Source organism: Sander lucioperca, chromosome 4 (assembly GCF_008315115.2).
Source record: "Sander lucioperca isolate FBNREF2018 chromosome 4, SLUC_FBN_1.2, whole genome shotgun sequence".
Taxonomy (NCBI): domain Eukaryota; kingdom Metazoa; phylum Chordata; class Actinopteri; order Perciformes; family Percidae; genus Sander; species Sander lucioperca.
In genome coordinates, this window is record NC_050176.1 from 14,004,365 (window position 1) to 14,019,674 (window position 15,310).

Sequence of the window (15,310 nt, forward strand, 5' to 3'; positions counted from 1 at the left end):
CCTCCTAAGCCCCTCCCCCCACAAGGGAGAATGAATGCGTGTGCATGAGCAGTGATTGACACGCAGTTAGACCCCCCCCCCCCCCGTGGCCCTGATTGGTGTATCTGAACAGGGAGCTGTGGATTTTTGCAAATCGCACTACAGGCTGTAGGTGGTGCCAGAGGAGCCAGATTTTTTTTTAATGACCTGCTTCATGTAGTTCTACTCGAACATAGGATCAGTTTAAGCAAATATGACTTACTTACCTACTGCACCTTTAAGTATGGTTAAATCATAAACATATATTTTATAATTTAAGGATACATAATTGTTAGATTATTAGATAGACTTATCTACTTTTTAAGTGGAGTTTATAGTCATCATGTAATAATCTCGTGAATGCCTGGCTTACTGTGGGCTGTAATGTGTGCTTTAGTCTTAGCCGTTCCATCCACCCGCCTTTAATTTACTGCCATGTCTGGCACCAGGTTTCACTCCTACTGTACATGCAGTGCCAGTAAAACTTTATGACAAGGCCTTCCACCCGCATTGGCAGCAGCAGACTCATGCACACACACACACACACACACACACACACACACACAGAACTCTACACTGATGCACGACTTCATACCGTAACACTATCTGCTACCACAAAGCTAGCTGGCATGGTATGGACATCAACTTGCCTGGTGGAGCACCTTATGTCTGAATGCATCTTTTCTGTCGCCAGTGCATGAAAAGCACTGATGTGTGCTCAGCCATGCTTAGAAAGGATGGCTAGCGCCCCAGTTAGAGTACCAGTGAGGAATTTACAGCTCCAGTGGAGCTCAGGGTGGAGACAGTGTTTCAAGGGGAAGTTGTGTCTATGTTTTCTGTCTTCCTGCCGGGTTTGACCGTCATGGGAAGAAAGAATGAGGGCGCGTCTGACCGTTTCCTTAAAGTCAGCATTGCAGTGGCGTAACATACCACATCAAAGAATGGAATTTAGGGAGTCCAGTCGTAAAACTCAATCCAAGTTAATTAGCAACCAGTCTAAGCTTTTCAAAATAATAAAGCAAATCATGTCCTCTGCTTTGATATTTTACCATTCATGTCTCCCTTGTTTCCATCTCTCCCCTTCCTTTCCATACAATTCCCTCCCTTGACCACTTATTATCAACTTTTCACACATCATCTACCTCCTTCTCTGTTCTCTCTTTCTTCCTTCCCACGTATCTCCAGAGGATGCTCTGAAGCTTCACAACGGGCCAACGAAGAACAGCTACATGGAGCAGAGTTTCCATGGCCTCAACCCGGTGCTCAACATCCCTGTCAGCCTGGGTTACGTGGAGCAGGCCAAGAGGAACGCGGCCCTGACCGGCCCAGAGCTCGAGCATTGGTTAGACAGCCTGGTGGGCGAGTTGTGGGAGGCTGCCGACATCTGCGCCGTGGGCCCTACAGCCTGCCCTGTCATGCAGGCCTGCCCTAAGAACCCTTGGAGCTCCCTGAGCCCAGACCCCAAATCCCAGCTGGGAACCCCACGCGCAAACGGGCGCATCAGGTAGCAGCGAGGCCTCCAGCTGGACAGGAGGCCACGGCACAGGAGATTCACTGTTGATTTTTATTTATTTAAGGGGTTTGCTGCAGGTGGAGAAAGGAAAAGTGTTATTCCTCTGTCTCGGGAGAAGAGGGAAACAAAAGAAAAAGTGGATTTCCTTGGGAGGTTGGTGAGGGTGTCTGGACAGAAAACGGGGCGAATGATTTTCAGATCCTCCCACGGGGTTCCTCCTTTTAGGGGATTATGCTGGCTTTGCTATTTCAGTTTCTCAGTGTATTTATTTTTCTTCTCATGGCTGAGTTTTACTGTGATCAAACGTTGCAATTTTCGAGCATTTATTTTGCCGTTGAATGAATTATGAAGTCAGCTTTTAAAGCCCTGCGTGGGGCACAGCGGTCATGCGACACTGGTAGCAGACGAGGTTCTGCTGCGAAAAGGCCTTAGCTGTAAGACATACACGAGGAGGTAGCCTGATACTGAATTAAATGTTCCTCCTTAAGTGCAAGTACACATAAACAAAATCTGATGAGATCTGAGTGTTCAGATATACCCAAACAGTCAAAAAAGATTGTTTTGATACGACTCAAATGCAGCACTATTAAAAGCAAATTTCCCGTTTATGGAGAACAAATATTTTAGCATTATTAAAGCTAATTACTTCGAAAATCTTGAGTTTCTGATAGTTCAGTGGCTCAGTTTGTAAATCAGATTAAAAGAAATTAGAATAAATCAGTAACAGCAGCCCAACTTCTTCTAGTTCAGTGCCTGATCAGGATGTGGAACTGTTGTAACCATCTGCTGCAGTCTCATTTCGTAAATATGGAAATAGAGAAATGCAAATACAGAGGCCTTCTCAGAATAATTAAACCTATTTGGATTATAATAGAAATTTAATGTAGAGATTTTAGTGTTCTAAATTCATAAATGCTTCATTTGTGATTGTTGTACAATAGTATTTTAAGACTCCACATAGTGTAGGTTTGTTTTTAATAAAAACCCAGATGTTTTTTTACAGTTAAAGGCAGAGGGCGTCTTGGTTTTCTTACCAACCTGCCTCAAACTTGAAACACAATTATCTCAAACTGACCTTAAAATACTCATCCTCATTTTCAGTGTCATCTTTTTTACTTTCTTTCAGTCATTTCGATGACATTTTATGTAGTACATGATTATACAAGAAGTCTCAAAAGTTGTGTGAATGAGAGGGGGGGGGGGGGGGGGGTTGAGTCCATGAGTCACTATTTATTTATAAGTTTATATTAATACTGATATTTTTAGTCAGTGACTAAATAACTGCGACGCTGCCTTGGCAGCATGATAAATATTTTTTTGTATAGAAAGCCGCCTTTATTTACAAAGGCCAACACCCCAAACTTTTACTGTACCTTTTTATGGCCCGCACCTCTGTGTTAGTCAGTGTTGTCCTGTCTGAATAGATCTTCTTGTCTTGGTTTCTTACATGGCTGTTTACCAAGTGCATCACAAGAGAAAGCCACCCTGACCTGTGAGGTCAGAGTTCAGCTACCGCTAACAACCTCACCAAACAGCGAAGGTGAACAAAAACACTTTTCACAACCGAACACATTGGACACCGTCTGGATCGAAGGAGAAACTGTGCTTTTTTTGGTGTTTGATGGTTCCTGTCAGTTTCAGAATGATAGTGAGTGGTAGTGATTTTCATGCTGTGACAATATTGTACAATTTCAAGTGACTATTATATCGTGTCTTGATTGCAAAATGCATAATTTATTAGATCAGCTCTATCAAAGTACCTTTTCTGCCATCAAGACAATCCCTGGACATTTGAGACAAGTTAATCACACTGAGGGAAGCTCTGTACCACAACCCATCCACAAATATGATCCACCCATCCACAAGAGGTACGCTCAGATATTTGTTTTACTTTGAAATAAGTTTCATCTGAAGCCAATTAGGAGCTCAATCTGTGATTGTCAACATTGTTTAGCCACCACACGAGCCAAGTGCGTGGTTCTGCACCGGCTAATTAAGAGACATTACTGTTCATAAATGTCAAGTTCACCTTGCCTCTATGTCGGATGTGTTAATTGCTATCACTCCTTCCCACTCAAATCTACACTGTTTCGGAGGTTGGGTTGTAGAGGACAATTTTATTTTTTTTCTGCTGCCACCTTTTAACTTATCGTACCACCGTGCTCAGAACAACTACTTCACACAATACATAATATTATGTAAGCTCAGTGACAGTTTTGGAAAAAGGTGAATTAAGTAAATGTAACTCAATGTGGAAGTCCTATTTTGCAACAAAATTATTAACAAATGACGAAGATGTACATAGGTATTTTGTATTGAAATATTGTTTCAAAGGTATTGTACATGTAAATACAGATGTGGTAAAATGACTGATGAATTGATGGTGTTTATTGATCTAAGTACATAACCTCTTTCAATGTTTTTGGACAACAACCGTGTCCTATTTGCCTCTCAGAGAAAATCACATGTCAGATTGTTGTTGTTCTTGCTGGAATGTATTGTTGAGCAACTGTTGCACAAACTTCTCTGAACTGACGTTTCCCCCGTTATTTTGTTCCGGGGAGGCTCTGTGTGCCTTAGCTGACTTTTAGAACCTTCTCTGTCCATCAAAAGAAAAACCTTTATTTTATTTGTTTTTGACCTTATGTGAAGAATACCATGAGTTTGTTGAGTGATTCACTGGTACTGCAACACCAAAAAAGATGTCTGCTGTTGTATATATCATTAGGCCTTCTGTCTTCATCAGCTTTTCTTTTTTTTTCTTCTTCCCTTTGAGGGATTTGTTTTGTTGTACTTGACTGGCTTGTCTTACTTTTCTCTGACTGCTTTTTGAAAATAAAAGTCTATGGAAAAACAGCTCAAACATTAAGCCTGCTGAAGCATCTTTCCACTATTACTCTGCTATTGCTTATTAAATATAAGTTGCTTTGCAAATATAGTCCAAGTCCATTTCACTGGGTAATATAATCCATTTAAGACAGTATATTGTGTATTTGCTCACACAAATCATTAAACTTGAATCTTATTTTATGATTTTAATTTGTTTCAACTCCTTGTATTGTATGTCTCGAAAATACCAGTGCTTACACACAAGCCAGGCTTAGCAAAATGTGATTTTACTTACATTAAAGCTGCACTAATTAAAATGTTTATATTAACAATGGATCAAATTATGTGTAATGCCAAAGTGGTTGTTAGTAGTAGTGCTCATAGGGACAATCCCACAGAGAATTATCATCCAACTCTGCTGTTCCCCTCATCTTTAAAGAGCGTTTTAGCAACTTTCAGCTCATTGTTTTGGTTTTTACAGCCCACAACTTTACTGTTTGGGTTCAGTTCTACGGCTTTCATTGTTTCCAGTTGTAGCAGGCAGCTGTTTTCAACAACAAAAAAACTCACTGTACACTCCCTGCTCAGCAGCAGACAACGGACAGACTAAGCAACTAGCTGGTGAACATAATGAACATTTAGCAGCTTAAAGGAAGATATTTTTTTCACTTTTCACTTTCTGTACTATAAACTCAATACTTTAGAGATGTTCCCTGAAGTCCAATCTCTATACGCCTCACAGTTGGAAATCATTTTGTGCTTTACCCATCACTTCATGCCTGAAGTATTTCCCTCAGTCAAACTGAGGTAGTTGAATTGTTAACTGTGGGTACAGCTAGTTGCTCCCATATGTTTTCCACCAAATTAGCTTTAACAATTGTCCTCTCGCAGAGATTCTCACCCGACGCCCACTTCATAACACAGCTCCCTAATATGCGGCCACAGGGAATTTCAAATGAATGATGACTTCCTATAAACAGGGCAACCAAAGTCATTCTAATTACCCATAAATACAGCTATGAAGAGCAGTTACACTTGTTTTTATTACAGCTTCTGAGAACAATAGCAGAGACCTGTCAATAGAGAAAGGAATCTTAATGTGTGTGTGTGTGTGTGTGTGTGTGTGTGTGTGTGTGTCCCAGAGGCTCTCTATCACAACACATTGTTTGACAGTTCTTGATCAAAGGAACACTACAGTGGCAACAGATCTCATTTACCGTCCCATAAGACTTGGGACAGGCGGTCTAATTAGTCCTGACTTGCTCTGGTGTGTGTGTGTGTGTGTGTGTGTGTGTGTGTGTGTGTGTGTGCGTGTGCGTGTGCGTGTGCGTGTGCGTGTGCGTGTGTTTCCTGAGTAAGCAAGTAAGTGAGTCACTAAGGAACTGTTCGTTATTTATTTAAGGGGCCACCAGAGGAGTTTTGGGACCTTTAGGCTAAAACGGTTTCCTCAGTCATTGTATATTTTATCACATAGATAAAGCTGCCGAAGCTGAACATTATATTCCAAAACATATATGTTTATTTTTAAAGCAGATTTTAAATTACATTGTAACAATTTAACAATTCGCCCTTATGAAATCCAATCGCGGCACGGCTGTCATGGAACGCAATAGACAGACGGTGGCGGAATGCCCCGACACTTAAATTCAACTAAAATGTAACAGTGAACAATGAGTGTTCGACCTACAGTCTGTTGAGATGCCTCTCCAAACGCAGAAACGAAGCGCAGTCACACCAGAAAACGTTAAGACACGTTGAGAAAAAAGATCTGTATTTTGCCGTAATCCAATGACACGAAAAAAAGTAATCCACAGCGATCAGTAGATCCACAAAAAGGGTCACAGTGTATCCAGCAAGGCCTACGCGCGTCACATTCACCAGCCAGCTCCAAACAGGTGAACGAGGCCTCCACTTCGCCGTTTAAACAAAGTGGAATAAACGTATAGAAGTCCAAATCTACACAAAACCCGCAATCAATTAGTAAGCTGACATCACATTTATATACATGGCATTTAGGAAACCTTTACTGCAAGGTTGGCACGGCAAGATGTCCAGCCAGGTCATATTTTTTTTACTAAAGCAGTATATGAAATCAGATGTATTACCTACCACCATTTAGTTGTTTTGTGTTATTTAAGATATCTATAAAATTCATTGTTTAAAAAACAATTTTTTTTTAAACTAAAACATGTTGGGTGACCCTCCCCTCAACAAAGAATACATATTTTCCTCCGGTGGTCCATTCCATAAATACCAAACGGTCCCTAAAGCTTTATGCTTCTGTGGAGGCTTCACACAGAGCTTTCGCCGTAGCCTACGTAAGTGCCCTGGTGTTTATACTTGTGCGCTGGTGTGTGCGTCGAGCCGGCATATGTGTGTGTGTGTGTGTGTGTGTGTGTGTGTGTGTGTGGGGAGTGGGTGATAGAGCGAGGGAAAAGTGAGAGAGTGACGGCGATTAGCTTCGGAGTGAGTACCGACTCTAGAGTCATAGTGAGAGAAACAAAGTGTCTCCCCTGTGCTTTCTGACCATGGTGAGACATCTTCAGCAGGAACAGTTAACCCTCTCCTTGATTTCATGTTGTTTATGGAGAAGGAGAACCAGGAAATGAGTAGGGGGAAATGCAACGCTACTAAGCCACGGCCGAGCGACGTGCGTCGCTGCGACGTGTAGTTACATTTTTCGAGAGGTGCACGTCAGGCTACGGCGTAGGGTCTGGCGTAGACGCAGAGGGGTCTGTCGGTACACGATCCGTTCTGCCTGCACGATCCGTTCTGCGCATGCGCGAACATTTTGCGCATGCGCAGAACGGATCGTGCAGGCAGAACGGATCGTGTACCGACAGACCCCTCTGCGTCTATGCTGTTGTACGAGGATTTACGACACTGCACGATCTGTTCCACGCTTTCGGTCGACAACCAAGCTAACGTTAGTTTAGCTAACAGCTAATTCGGCTAACTGCTAGCTGAGACAGCATGTAATAACTTTAAAAGACCCTCAAAATAAAACGTGAAAATAACCATTAACATATATAACAGCTGTTACGTCAGTTCTACTTTGCTTGTGCTCATTTAAAATACAATTACTCAATACTTGTCTTTATTGTTATTACTGTGAAGTCTTAATTTAGCTGTAGCCTGCTTTTCCCATTACGTTTGAGTTAACGTTATTTTAGACTGAATCTAGCTGTCAGCTAGCAGTTAGCCGAATTAGCTGTTAGCTAAACTAATGTTAGCTTCCCGGTGGAGGCTAGCCATAGGCTAGCGTGGAACAGATCGTGCAGGTCGTATCCTCGGTAAAACAGTATTATCTTGCGCATGCGCAGAACGGATCGTGCAGGCAGAACGGATCGTGTACCGACAGGGTCTGCAGGGGTACGCTGTTGATTTGACGCAGAAGCATAAAACGGCCTTAAGTGACAAAAGCAAAAATACATTGCGTTTAAGTGTGGGCGCGCCAGTTAAGGCGGCTGTAAAAGAAAAATGTGCGACCTTGTTCACCTGCGGCAGGACGAGCGGTATTATTTTTGCTCAACTGCAATGTGAAACACTAAAAGCTATCCTGCTGATGTTGGGAGGAAATGACTCGGATTAATGGCAGATAAACACCCTGATGATCATTTTCAGCTTTTAACTCTAGCTTCATGACACATGCTGCCTGATTAATTAACACCCCTGAATCGGAGAAGGATTGTAATAACAGTGATAATAGACATCTCTCTGCTGTGGCCATCTGCACTCGAAAGCTGGTGAAGCCACGTTTGTCACCACTGAATATATTTACAATGAAAAATTACTTTTTGATAACCTGTTCATTGTATTACACCACTGTTAACTGATATTACAGATGATGTGTAAGATGTATGGTTTTACTTACTGCACTAGTACCCTGATGCATTTCAATGTTCATATTTGATTTGTTGTGAATATAAAAAATATAATTTCTACATAAAAAAGAAAACTATGATTCTCTCCAAATTAGTAAAATGATAGGTCTAATATTTTTGTCATCAAATACCATAAAAAGTAGGCTATTTTGTTTGATATAATTGTGTGTTTCATTAACAACGGAGATTTGGGTTTTATGTGATGCTGTCTCCTCACTCCTCTTTCTTAGAAATCCTTCTGTTACCTCTGATTTTCTTTCCTTCCCTCATCTTTCTGCTTCTCTCCATCATACTGTATACTTGCCTTATATGAAAGATTATAAATGTGATATACAATATCATACATGGTATGTGCACATTACTCCTCTTCTCTCCACTAATGTTTACTTAAATTCAATGTAATAAGCTTATATTTGAAGTCACTAAACCCCCCCATCTAATAGTGAGATACTTGATAATTGATTTCAGCTTTCATCCCTCATCCTCTTGCTATGTAGCCTGCAGTTCTGAGATACTGAGCATCAAGATGTTTTACATTCCAGCTGGCAAAACTGTTCTGCAGGCACTTATCTTCAAACCAAGCCAGCATCCTCATGGTACGCTGAATGCAAAATATCAAAGATTTATGACATTAAGAAATTGTAGTTTCAATATTCAAACAAAGACTATGTGGCTAATGCTTAGGAGCCTCCTCCATCTATGGAAAACTAGATGAAGGTCATTCAAACGAGACAATGTCTGAAACTGAAAATGATTGTTTTATGTGGAGAACATTTCTTTAATATTGTTGTTTAGTGTGTCAAATGAAATCGAGCTGATTGTTATAACTTCATCAGAATCAGAATCAGAATCAGAATTAGAAAAGATTTATTGCCAGTTAAGTAGCACTTACTAGGAATTTGCTTTGGTTTGGTGCATACGTATAAACATATTTAAACATTAATATGAAATAAACAAACAATGAATACAGAAACAAATAATACATACATATAACAAATAACATTAAAAAGAAAAAAGAGGCTGCATGGATTAGTGCAGGATGTACAAAAATATATTTGAGGGATGTGCAAAGTTCAGGATATATATTATAGTATAAGCAACAGAGAAGAGAAAACAGAGAAGTTGATATTTAATGATATTATTCTAACTCTATCACAGACATTGTGCTTTGCTTGATGTCCAGACTTCGAAAAGCCACTTTGCATTTGGAAACAATGAAAACTTTATCAGTCAAACTTGCGGCCGTCTGACCGTGAAGCTGGCAGCCAAGTCAGGTGTCAATCCGATCCATCTGGCCACTGATGCCCGTCGGCCTGCCAACTCGCAGATGGCGAGAAGAGTCAATCCACTGTTAACCAGCACATGCAGATCTGACTTAATATTAAAACTATTCTAGCTCTCTTGATCAAGGCTCTGGTTCTTAGCTGGACCCCCGGCTCTATTTTATTTATATCTCTATTTTATTTAGGTGAAGTTTCGGCCCTCAGACCTTCAGAATCAACTAAGTCAATCAAAGTCAGACACATGCACTGAAGTTATATAGGCCACACCTTAGTCACATCACTGTCTTTAACAACCTCCCTCAATCACAAACACCCTAAAGCTTTTTAAAGTGACGAATGCATTTTTCCTAGCCTGACAAGCCAGACCCACATCAAGATGTTGGGTGTGGGAACTCACCATTGGCAGGGCTCAATCCGAGGGGCGGGATAAACAGTTGTCTTTCAAATTCCCTCTGCACGCAATAGGATAGCGCTACAACCAACCAGAGCAACGTTATTTGATAGATTAAACTTTTGCGGTATCCGGTCGGCAAAACTCCGAACACATCTTCCTTTTTTAAGAATGACTTCAGAGCTGTTCTTTGTTAGTTTCTCAAAGAAAAGCTTAACTCCAAGTCTTCCAGAGTTGCGGCCTAAGCTGATTCGAAAGACCGCTGTTCGCCAGCAGCAGCAGCCATCTTCTTTGTTTTCAAGTAACAGGGAATTCACGCGGAACCGTTGCAACCATTGACTGTGATCGCAACTCTGCCGTCATTATGTTAAGCCCACCCACCGACTCTATACACAATGTGTTTGGTTTTTCCAGCTCGCAAGCCAACGGAGAGTTGCTAGACTGACCCTGGCTGCAAATTACATTTGCTGTCGCTAGGGTGTGTCTAGATTTCTAGGCTACATTTTTCCCTGAACGCCCCCAAACTTGGGTTCCTTTACCTATGACACTATTGATGCATCCAAGAGGATGAAATCTATTCAGTTTAAAGAATTTGTGAGAGCTCAAGGCTATTTATTCTTTCATCAGCTACACTGAATATGCGATCAGCTTCACTGATTTTCTTCCTGCGTGTTTGTTATGGTCCAACCCCACTATTATGCCCTTTTGAACAATTCCTACTTGCAACATTCATCAGCACCACTGAAAATGTTGTTTCCTTGCGACTTTTAAAAAATCTACACTGTGGCCAGTGAAACACTCAAGCTGAGATGAGAATCGATCTGAAACTGTGGGTTGGGGAAACTACCATTTGAAACCACTATCACCAGCCACTAAAAGATTTAAACGAGATGGAAATGGTTAGACTTTGATCACCAGCTGTCTGGTAATGACACTTATCTCTCCTATCTCTTCTCTAGTGGACAGAATAATGACATCATTTTCTAGGGCCAACACGCCCCTGCTGCTCCATGCAGCGCAGCACGCTCTTAGCCGCACATCCGTTAGAAAACACTACAAAAAGATCCTTAACAGTCAAATCCGTTTTGAAGCACCGCCATGCTGCACAGCTCCAACTTATACTGCCGGGTCAATATATTTCCAGCCAGGGAGAAGAAAGGTAGTGTACGCTTGTGAGCTGGAGTGGGTGCTAAATATTAAATATTTTATCAACAGCTCACTGACAACGACAAAGAGAGCGAGCAAGCAGGAAATGTAGCAGGGCTTGGTGCTAGACGCTGTGGGAGCAGCAGTGAGTGGTGACAGGTGGGTGCCAGTGTTACGTGAGGAAAGGTTTGAAAACATCAGCAATCTGACGGATAACAACACCAGAAGTACGTGGGCCAAGGCTGCATGATCAGAGAGGTTGGGGGAAAGCATTCGTAGAGTCTCCACTTATACACCTGCTGGTACAAGGTGTGTGTGTGAGTGAGTGGTAGAGACAAGCTTTTACTCTCACGGAAAATACATGACCACAGGTGAGGAAATCCAGCTGAGATTAATGTGAGTTCACACACAGGTTCATAAATGTATGTATGGAGGAGAAGAATGGAAAGCATCCGCAGAGATATGCCGTGCATCAAGCAGACATGAAATTTAAAGAAATAAAATAAAAATAAAAACAACAGTGGAGAAGGTTTATAGATCTTGGACAAAGAGACATATTTCCTTTGAAGAAATACAAGAACCTGTCATTCTGGTTCAGTGCTAGTCAGACTGTACATTTCAAAGTCTGGACCCAAATCATGAAACAGTAGGGGAATCCGGCATAAAAACACAAATCTGGCAGTTTCATCCCCCTTGTTTACCCATCCTTCAACCAGAATATGCCCCAGGTGTCCTAGGAAGTTCAACTGGGCTGGAAATTTGACCCGTACACACACTTGTGTAGACCACACATTGTCTCTGTATATATTTACAGTAGCCCAAAGAGACCAGCTTGTACCACCTTAAATCTCAAGGAAAAAAAGGAACAGTATTTTTCTTTCACATTGATCTTCTATCTTGTTGATAGAAGATCACATGTTTTCCAACCAATAGATTGTTGGTGATGGTAGGTCTCATAGTACAGTTACTACTTTACACACCAGTGATGGCAAGCTGTAGCATGATTTTTTTGTGCATGCCATATGACAGGAATAAGTCTGTCTCTGGACAGTGCTGACAGACAGATATATAATGCAGGATATTATGTAATATCATGCTGTCCTTAACATTTAGGAACTGTTACATTTGGGTTATTTCCAGGCTGGGAAAAAATTACCATGCTGGGGAATATTTCCATATAAAACTGAAACTCCATTAATACGTAAGTAATGACTTCACAGTTTCAAACAAGTAAAACTATTGGAGTTTATTAGCCAAGTTTGCTAGCTTAGTGGCTAGTCACATGCCAGCTAGTTTATATACTTGGGTAACGTAACACTTTCTCCATCCTAATTCTTGGGACACATTTGTGCTTTAAATATGATGATTAACATGTTTTTGATAATTTAATTAGGTGTGTGTGCATAAACTAAATGGTTTATTCTCAGCCAAAGCTACTTCTAATGTTTGGTGGGATGATACTTTAGTTGAGCTACACAAATGGAAAGTAATTTAATCCAGTGAGAATTTGTTGGGTTTTTTTGAGTAATTTTTCTTCTTCTTAAAAATGTTTAATTTAATTTAAGTTTAATTAATTCAATTTTGTACTGAATGGGTTTACTGCTATAGCTACTTGGTCTCGTAGATTAGACCAGTATAGCTTTTGGTAGCTAGTGTTAGCAAACTTTAGATAGATATTGCTGTGTAACTGACATTACTGAGTCAGTTTGCTGACTTTATGTTTCAGCATTTACCATTATGCTAAAATTGTCATTCATGTCGACCGTGACCAAGTAGTTTTAGTTGACTAAACTAAACCAGAGTTTGCAAGAGTTGTTGTATTGGTCATTTGTAACGGTTTTAGGAGGCACTAGTCAATATCCACGATGTTCCACTTCCAGGATTGCTCCGGTGCCTCCAGAAATTCCGCCGGATGTTACTCTTTTCAGCCGGATGACCGTTACCTTCCGCTTTCTTTGTGTTGTAATTTTAAACTCTGGTCAATTTATGAGGACTATGGTTAACTGCTAACTAATCTGAGTTTTCTGTTGCATGACTAAAACAACCTTTGAACGGACACATGTTCCACTAAAACAAGTTCCTTCCTGAGACTATTTTGCAGGGGCACCGTGGCTCCGTCTGGCGCTTAGCACCGACCATGACGATTTACTTGTTAAATGTTACTTGTATACTTGTTGGATATTTATTATTTAGTGTATTTGATTTGATCTGATTTTGTCCTAAATCAAGACTTCATGTACATTATTGTAAAGGGTGAGACCTCTGTCCAATGCCCAATTGGATATAATATGACAATGTTCAAACTAATCAAACTGAGAAAAGGAGGTTGTGTCTATGCTTACTGTAGATAACACCAAACAATACAAAAATATACTTTAAAATTGAAATTCAATACACCTGTAAAAAAAATGTGCCTCTTATTAAACTGAAACAACTGTACAGGAAAAAGACAAGAGGAAGTTGTTTTTAACAGGCTTTATTCTAAAACAAATCAGACATTTTCCCAAGCCCACTCTGTTGAATTAACACATTAGGATTATTCAGTCCAAGTCTAACTCAGCCATCGATTCACTCAGAGCAAAGAGCCTGGGGTCGATTTTAAAATGCTGATCAGCTTTGTGTTCGAGTTAAGATGTACAGTGGAAATAAGTCAGGAGGGAGACTGAGAAGGAGACGGAGACAGAGAGAGACAGGAGAGGTGTGTGTGTGTGTGTGTGTGTGTGTGTGTGTGTGTGTGTGTGTGTGTGTGTGTGTGTGTGTGTGTGTGTGTGTGTGAAAGAGACAGTGACAAGGAGACAGCTCCCAGCAGAACTCTAAAACAACAGCGTGTCTTGCTGACGGATGATACTCAGAGGCCGGCTGGCCAGCCATGCGAACAACCCATTCCCTCCTGAACAACCCGTCACAGAACAGGATCCACATCAGCAGTGCACAAGAGAAGAGGAGAGAAAAGAGAGATGGGAAAGGGGAAAGGAGGGGAGGGGAGGGGAGGGGAAGGTCAGAAGAGGAGAGAGAAAAGGGTACAAGAGAAGTAGGTGAGAAAGGAGGAGATGGAACGATAAGGGAAAGACTTAGATCATGAGGGGAGAAAGACGAGCGGGAGGGAGGCAAAGTGAATCAAAGAGGAGGCCAGGGAGATTTCAAAAGGGCAGTTAAGCCGACTTTCTCAATTATTCATTTGGAAATCAATACAACCCCCATGCAGCAGCAGCGAGGGAGGTTAAAGAAAGAACGATGATGATAGAATTTCAACTGATTTCATTTTTAAGTTGTGATCAATTATTTAGCTCTGGATGCTTGTGTGATACACATAAAAAGGGTTTTGTGATACAAAGGTATATTTGTTTTTTTAATAGTTTATTGTTTTGCTTTGAAGATGGGTTTTCATATTTTTGGGTACCTTAATTTATAGGTTGATAATTTAAAAGTAATGAGAAAAATAAGGACATGCTATTCCATATTGTGCCAGTAGGTGGCAGTAATAGCTTTCCACAGCATCCGGTACACTTTGTGACTGCCGTACGTGAGTTCATAATCCAGTTGAATGGAGAAAGAACAACACGTCGTCCTGTCTCATTTCTTTCTGTGTACTTTTTCCTGCTGTTACAGGTTAGTTTCTACCACATAAAACAATACAGACATTTATAAGATGATCCTAGTCATAAGCAAGATGATATCGGCACGCTAATGTGTTGCTAATTAAGTTAAAAGTGAACTTGAACTGAAGTAACGGTAACCTCGCATGTCCCGTAATGGCGTCATGTCTACTTGTTATTTTTCCGATTTAGCTACATGCTATTATTTTCTACTGTGTTTTATCTGTCAGTGGCTCCTGGACATTGGTAAAATAAAAAAAGTCAATGTGTAGCAGCTCATTATTGCAGCGCAATGATTATTAGGTTATAGTTGTTTACCAAGCTAATCACTGCTATTCCTGTTCCGGCTACAGTAACTTGAGCTAATGGGTTAGCCTATTGTTCGTGTAGCATTTGCTGTTTAGTCGTTCCCGCCAGTGTCGTTTCAATATGGACTTACCAGGTTTTCTTGCTCATGTATTTGGGTCACAGAGTTAGGCTGCATCTCATTTCTCATTACCCCTTACCCTTAGTTTTGCGCGTTCACGTGAGAGTAAGGACTATCCCAATTCTCGTTTTGATCAAGGGGTAGGGCTAAGGGGAAGGGTTAGATACCCCTTAGTTTTAAGCAAAGTCACGAGCTTACTTGAAAGCAAGGGGTACCCAGAATA

The 15,310-nt window shown here is 40.9% G+C and overlaps 1 protein-coding gene and 1 long non-coding RNA gene across 2 annotated transcripts in view; one reads left to right on the forward strand and one right to left on the reverse strand.

Moving 5' to 3' along the window:
• Nucleotides 1-3,498, forward strand: part of LOC116042843 (xylosyltransferase 1-like) — a 79,036-nt gene extending 75,538 nt beyond the window's left edge. The window contains exon 11 of the mRNA XM_031289245.2: nt 1,204-3,498. Within this exon, the coding sequence (XP_031145105.1) occupies nt 1,204-1,526 (323 nt within the window). The 3' untranslated portion in view covers nt 1,527-3,498. The remainder of the gene's footprint in view (nt 1-1,203) is intronic.
• On the reverse strand, nt 172-14,715 carry LOC116042844. Its single transcript, XR_004103323.1, has 3 exons — nt 14,705-14,715; nt 632-642; nt 172-236 (listed from the first exon to the last, which is right to left on the reverse strand). It is a non-coding gene; the product is annotated as an uncharacterized LOC116042844 (long non-coding RNA).
• Nucleotides 14,716-15,310: the final 595 nt, after the last annotated feature.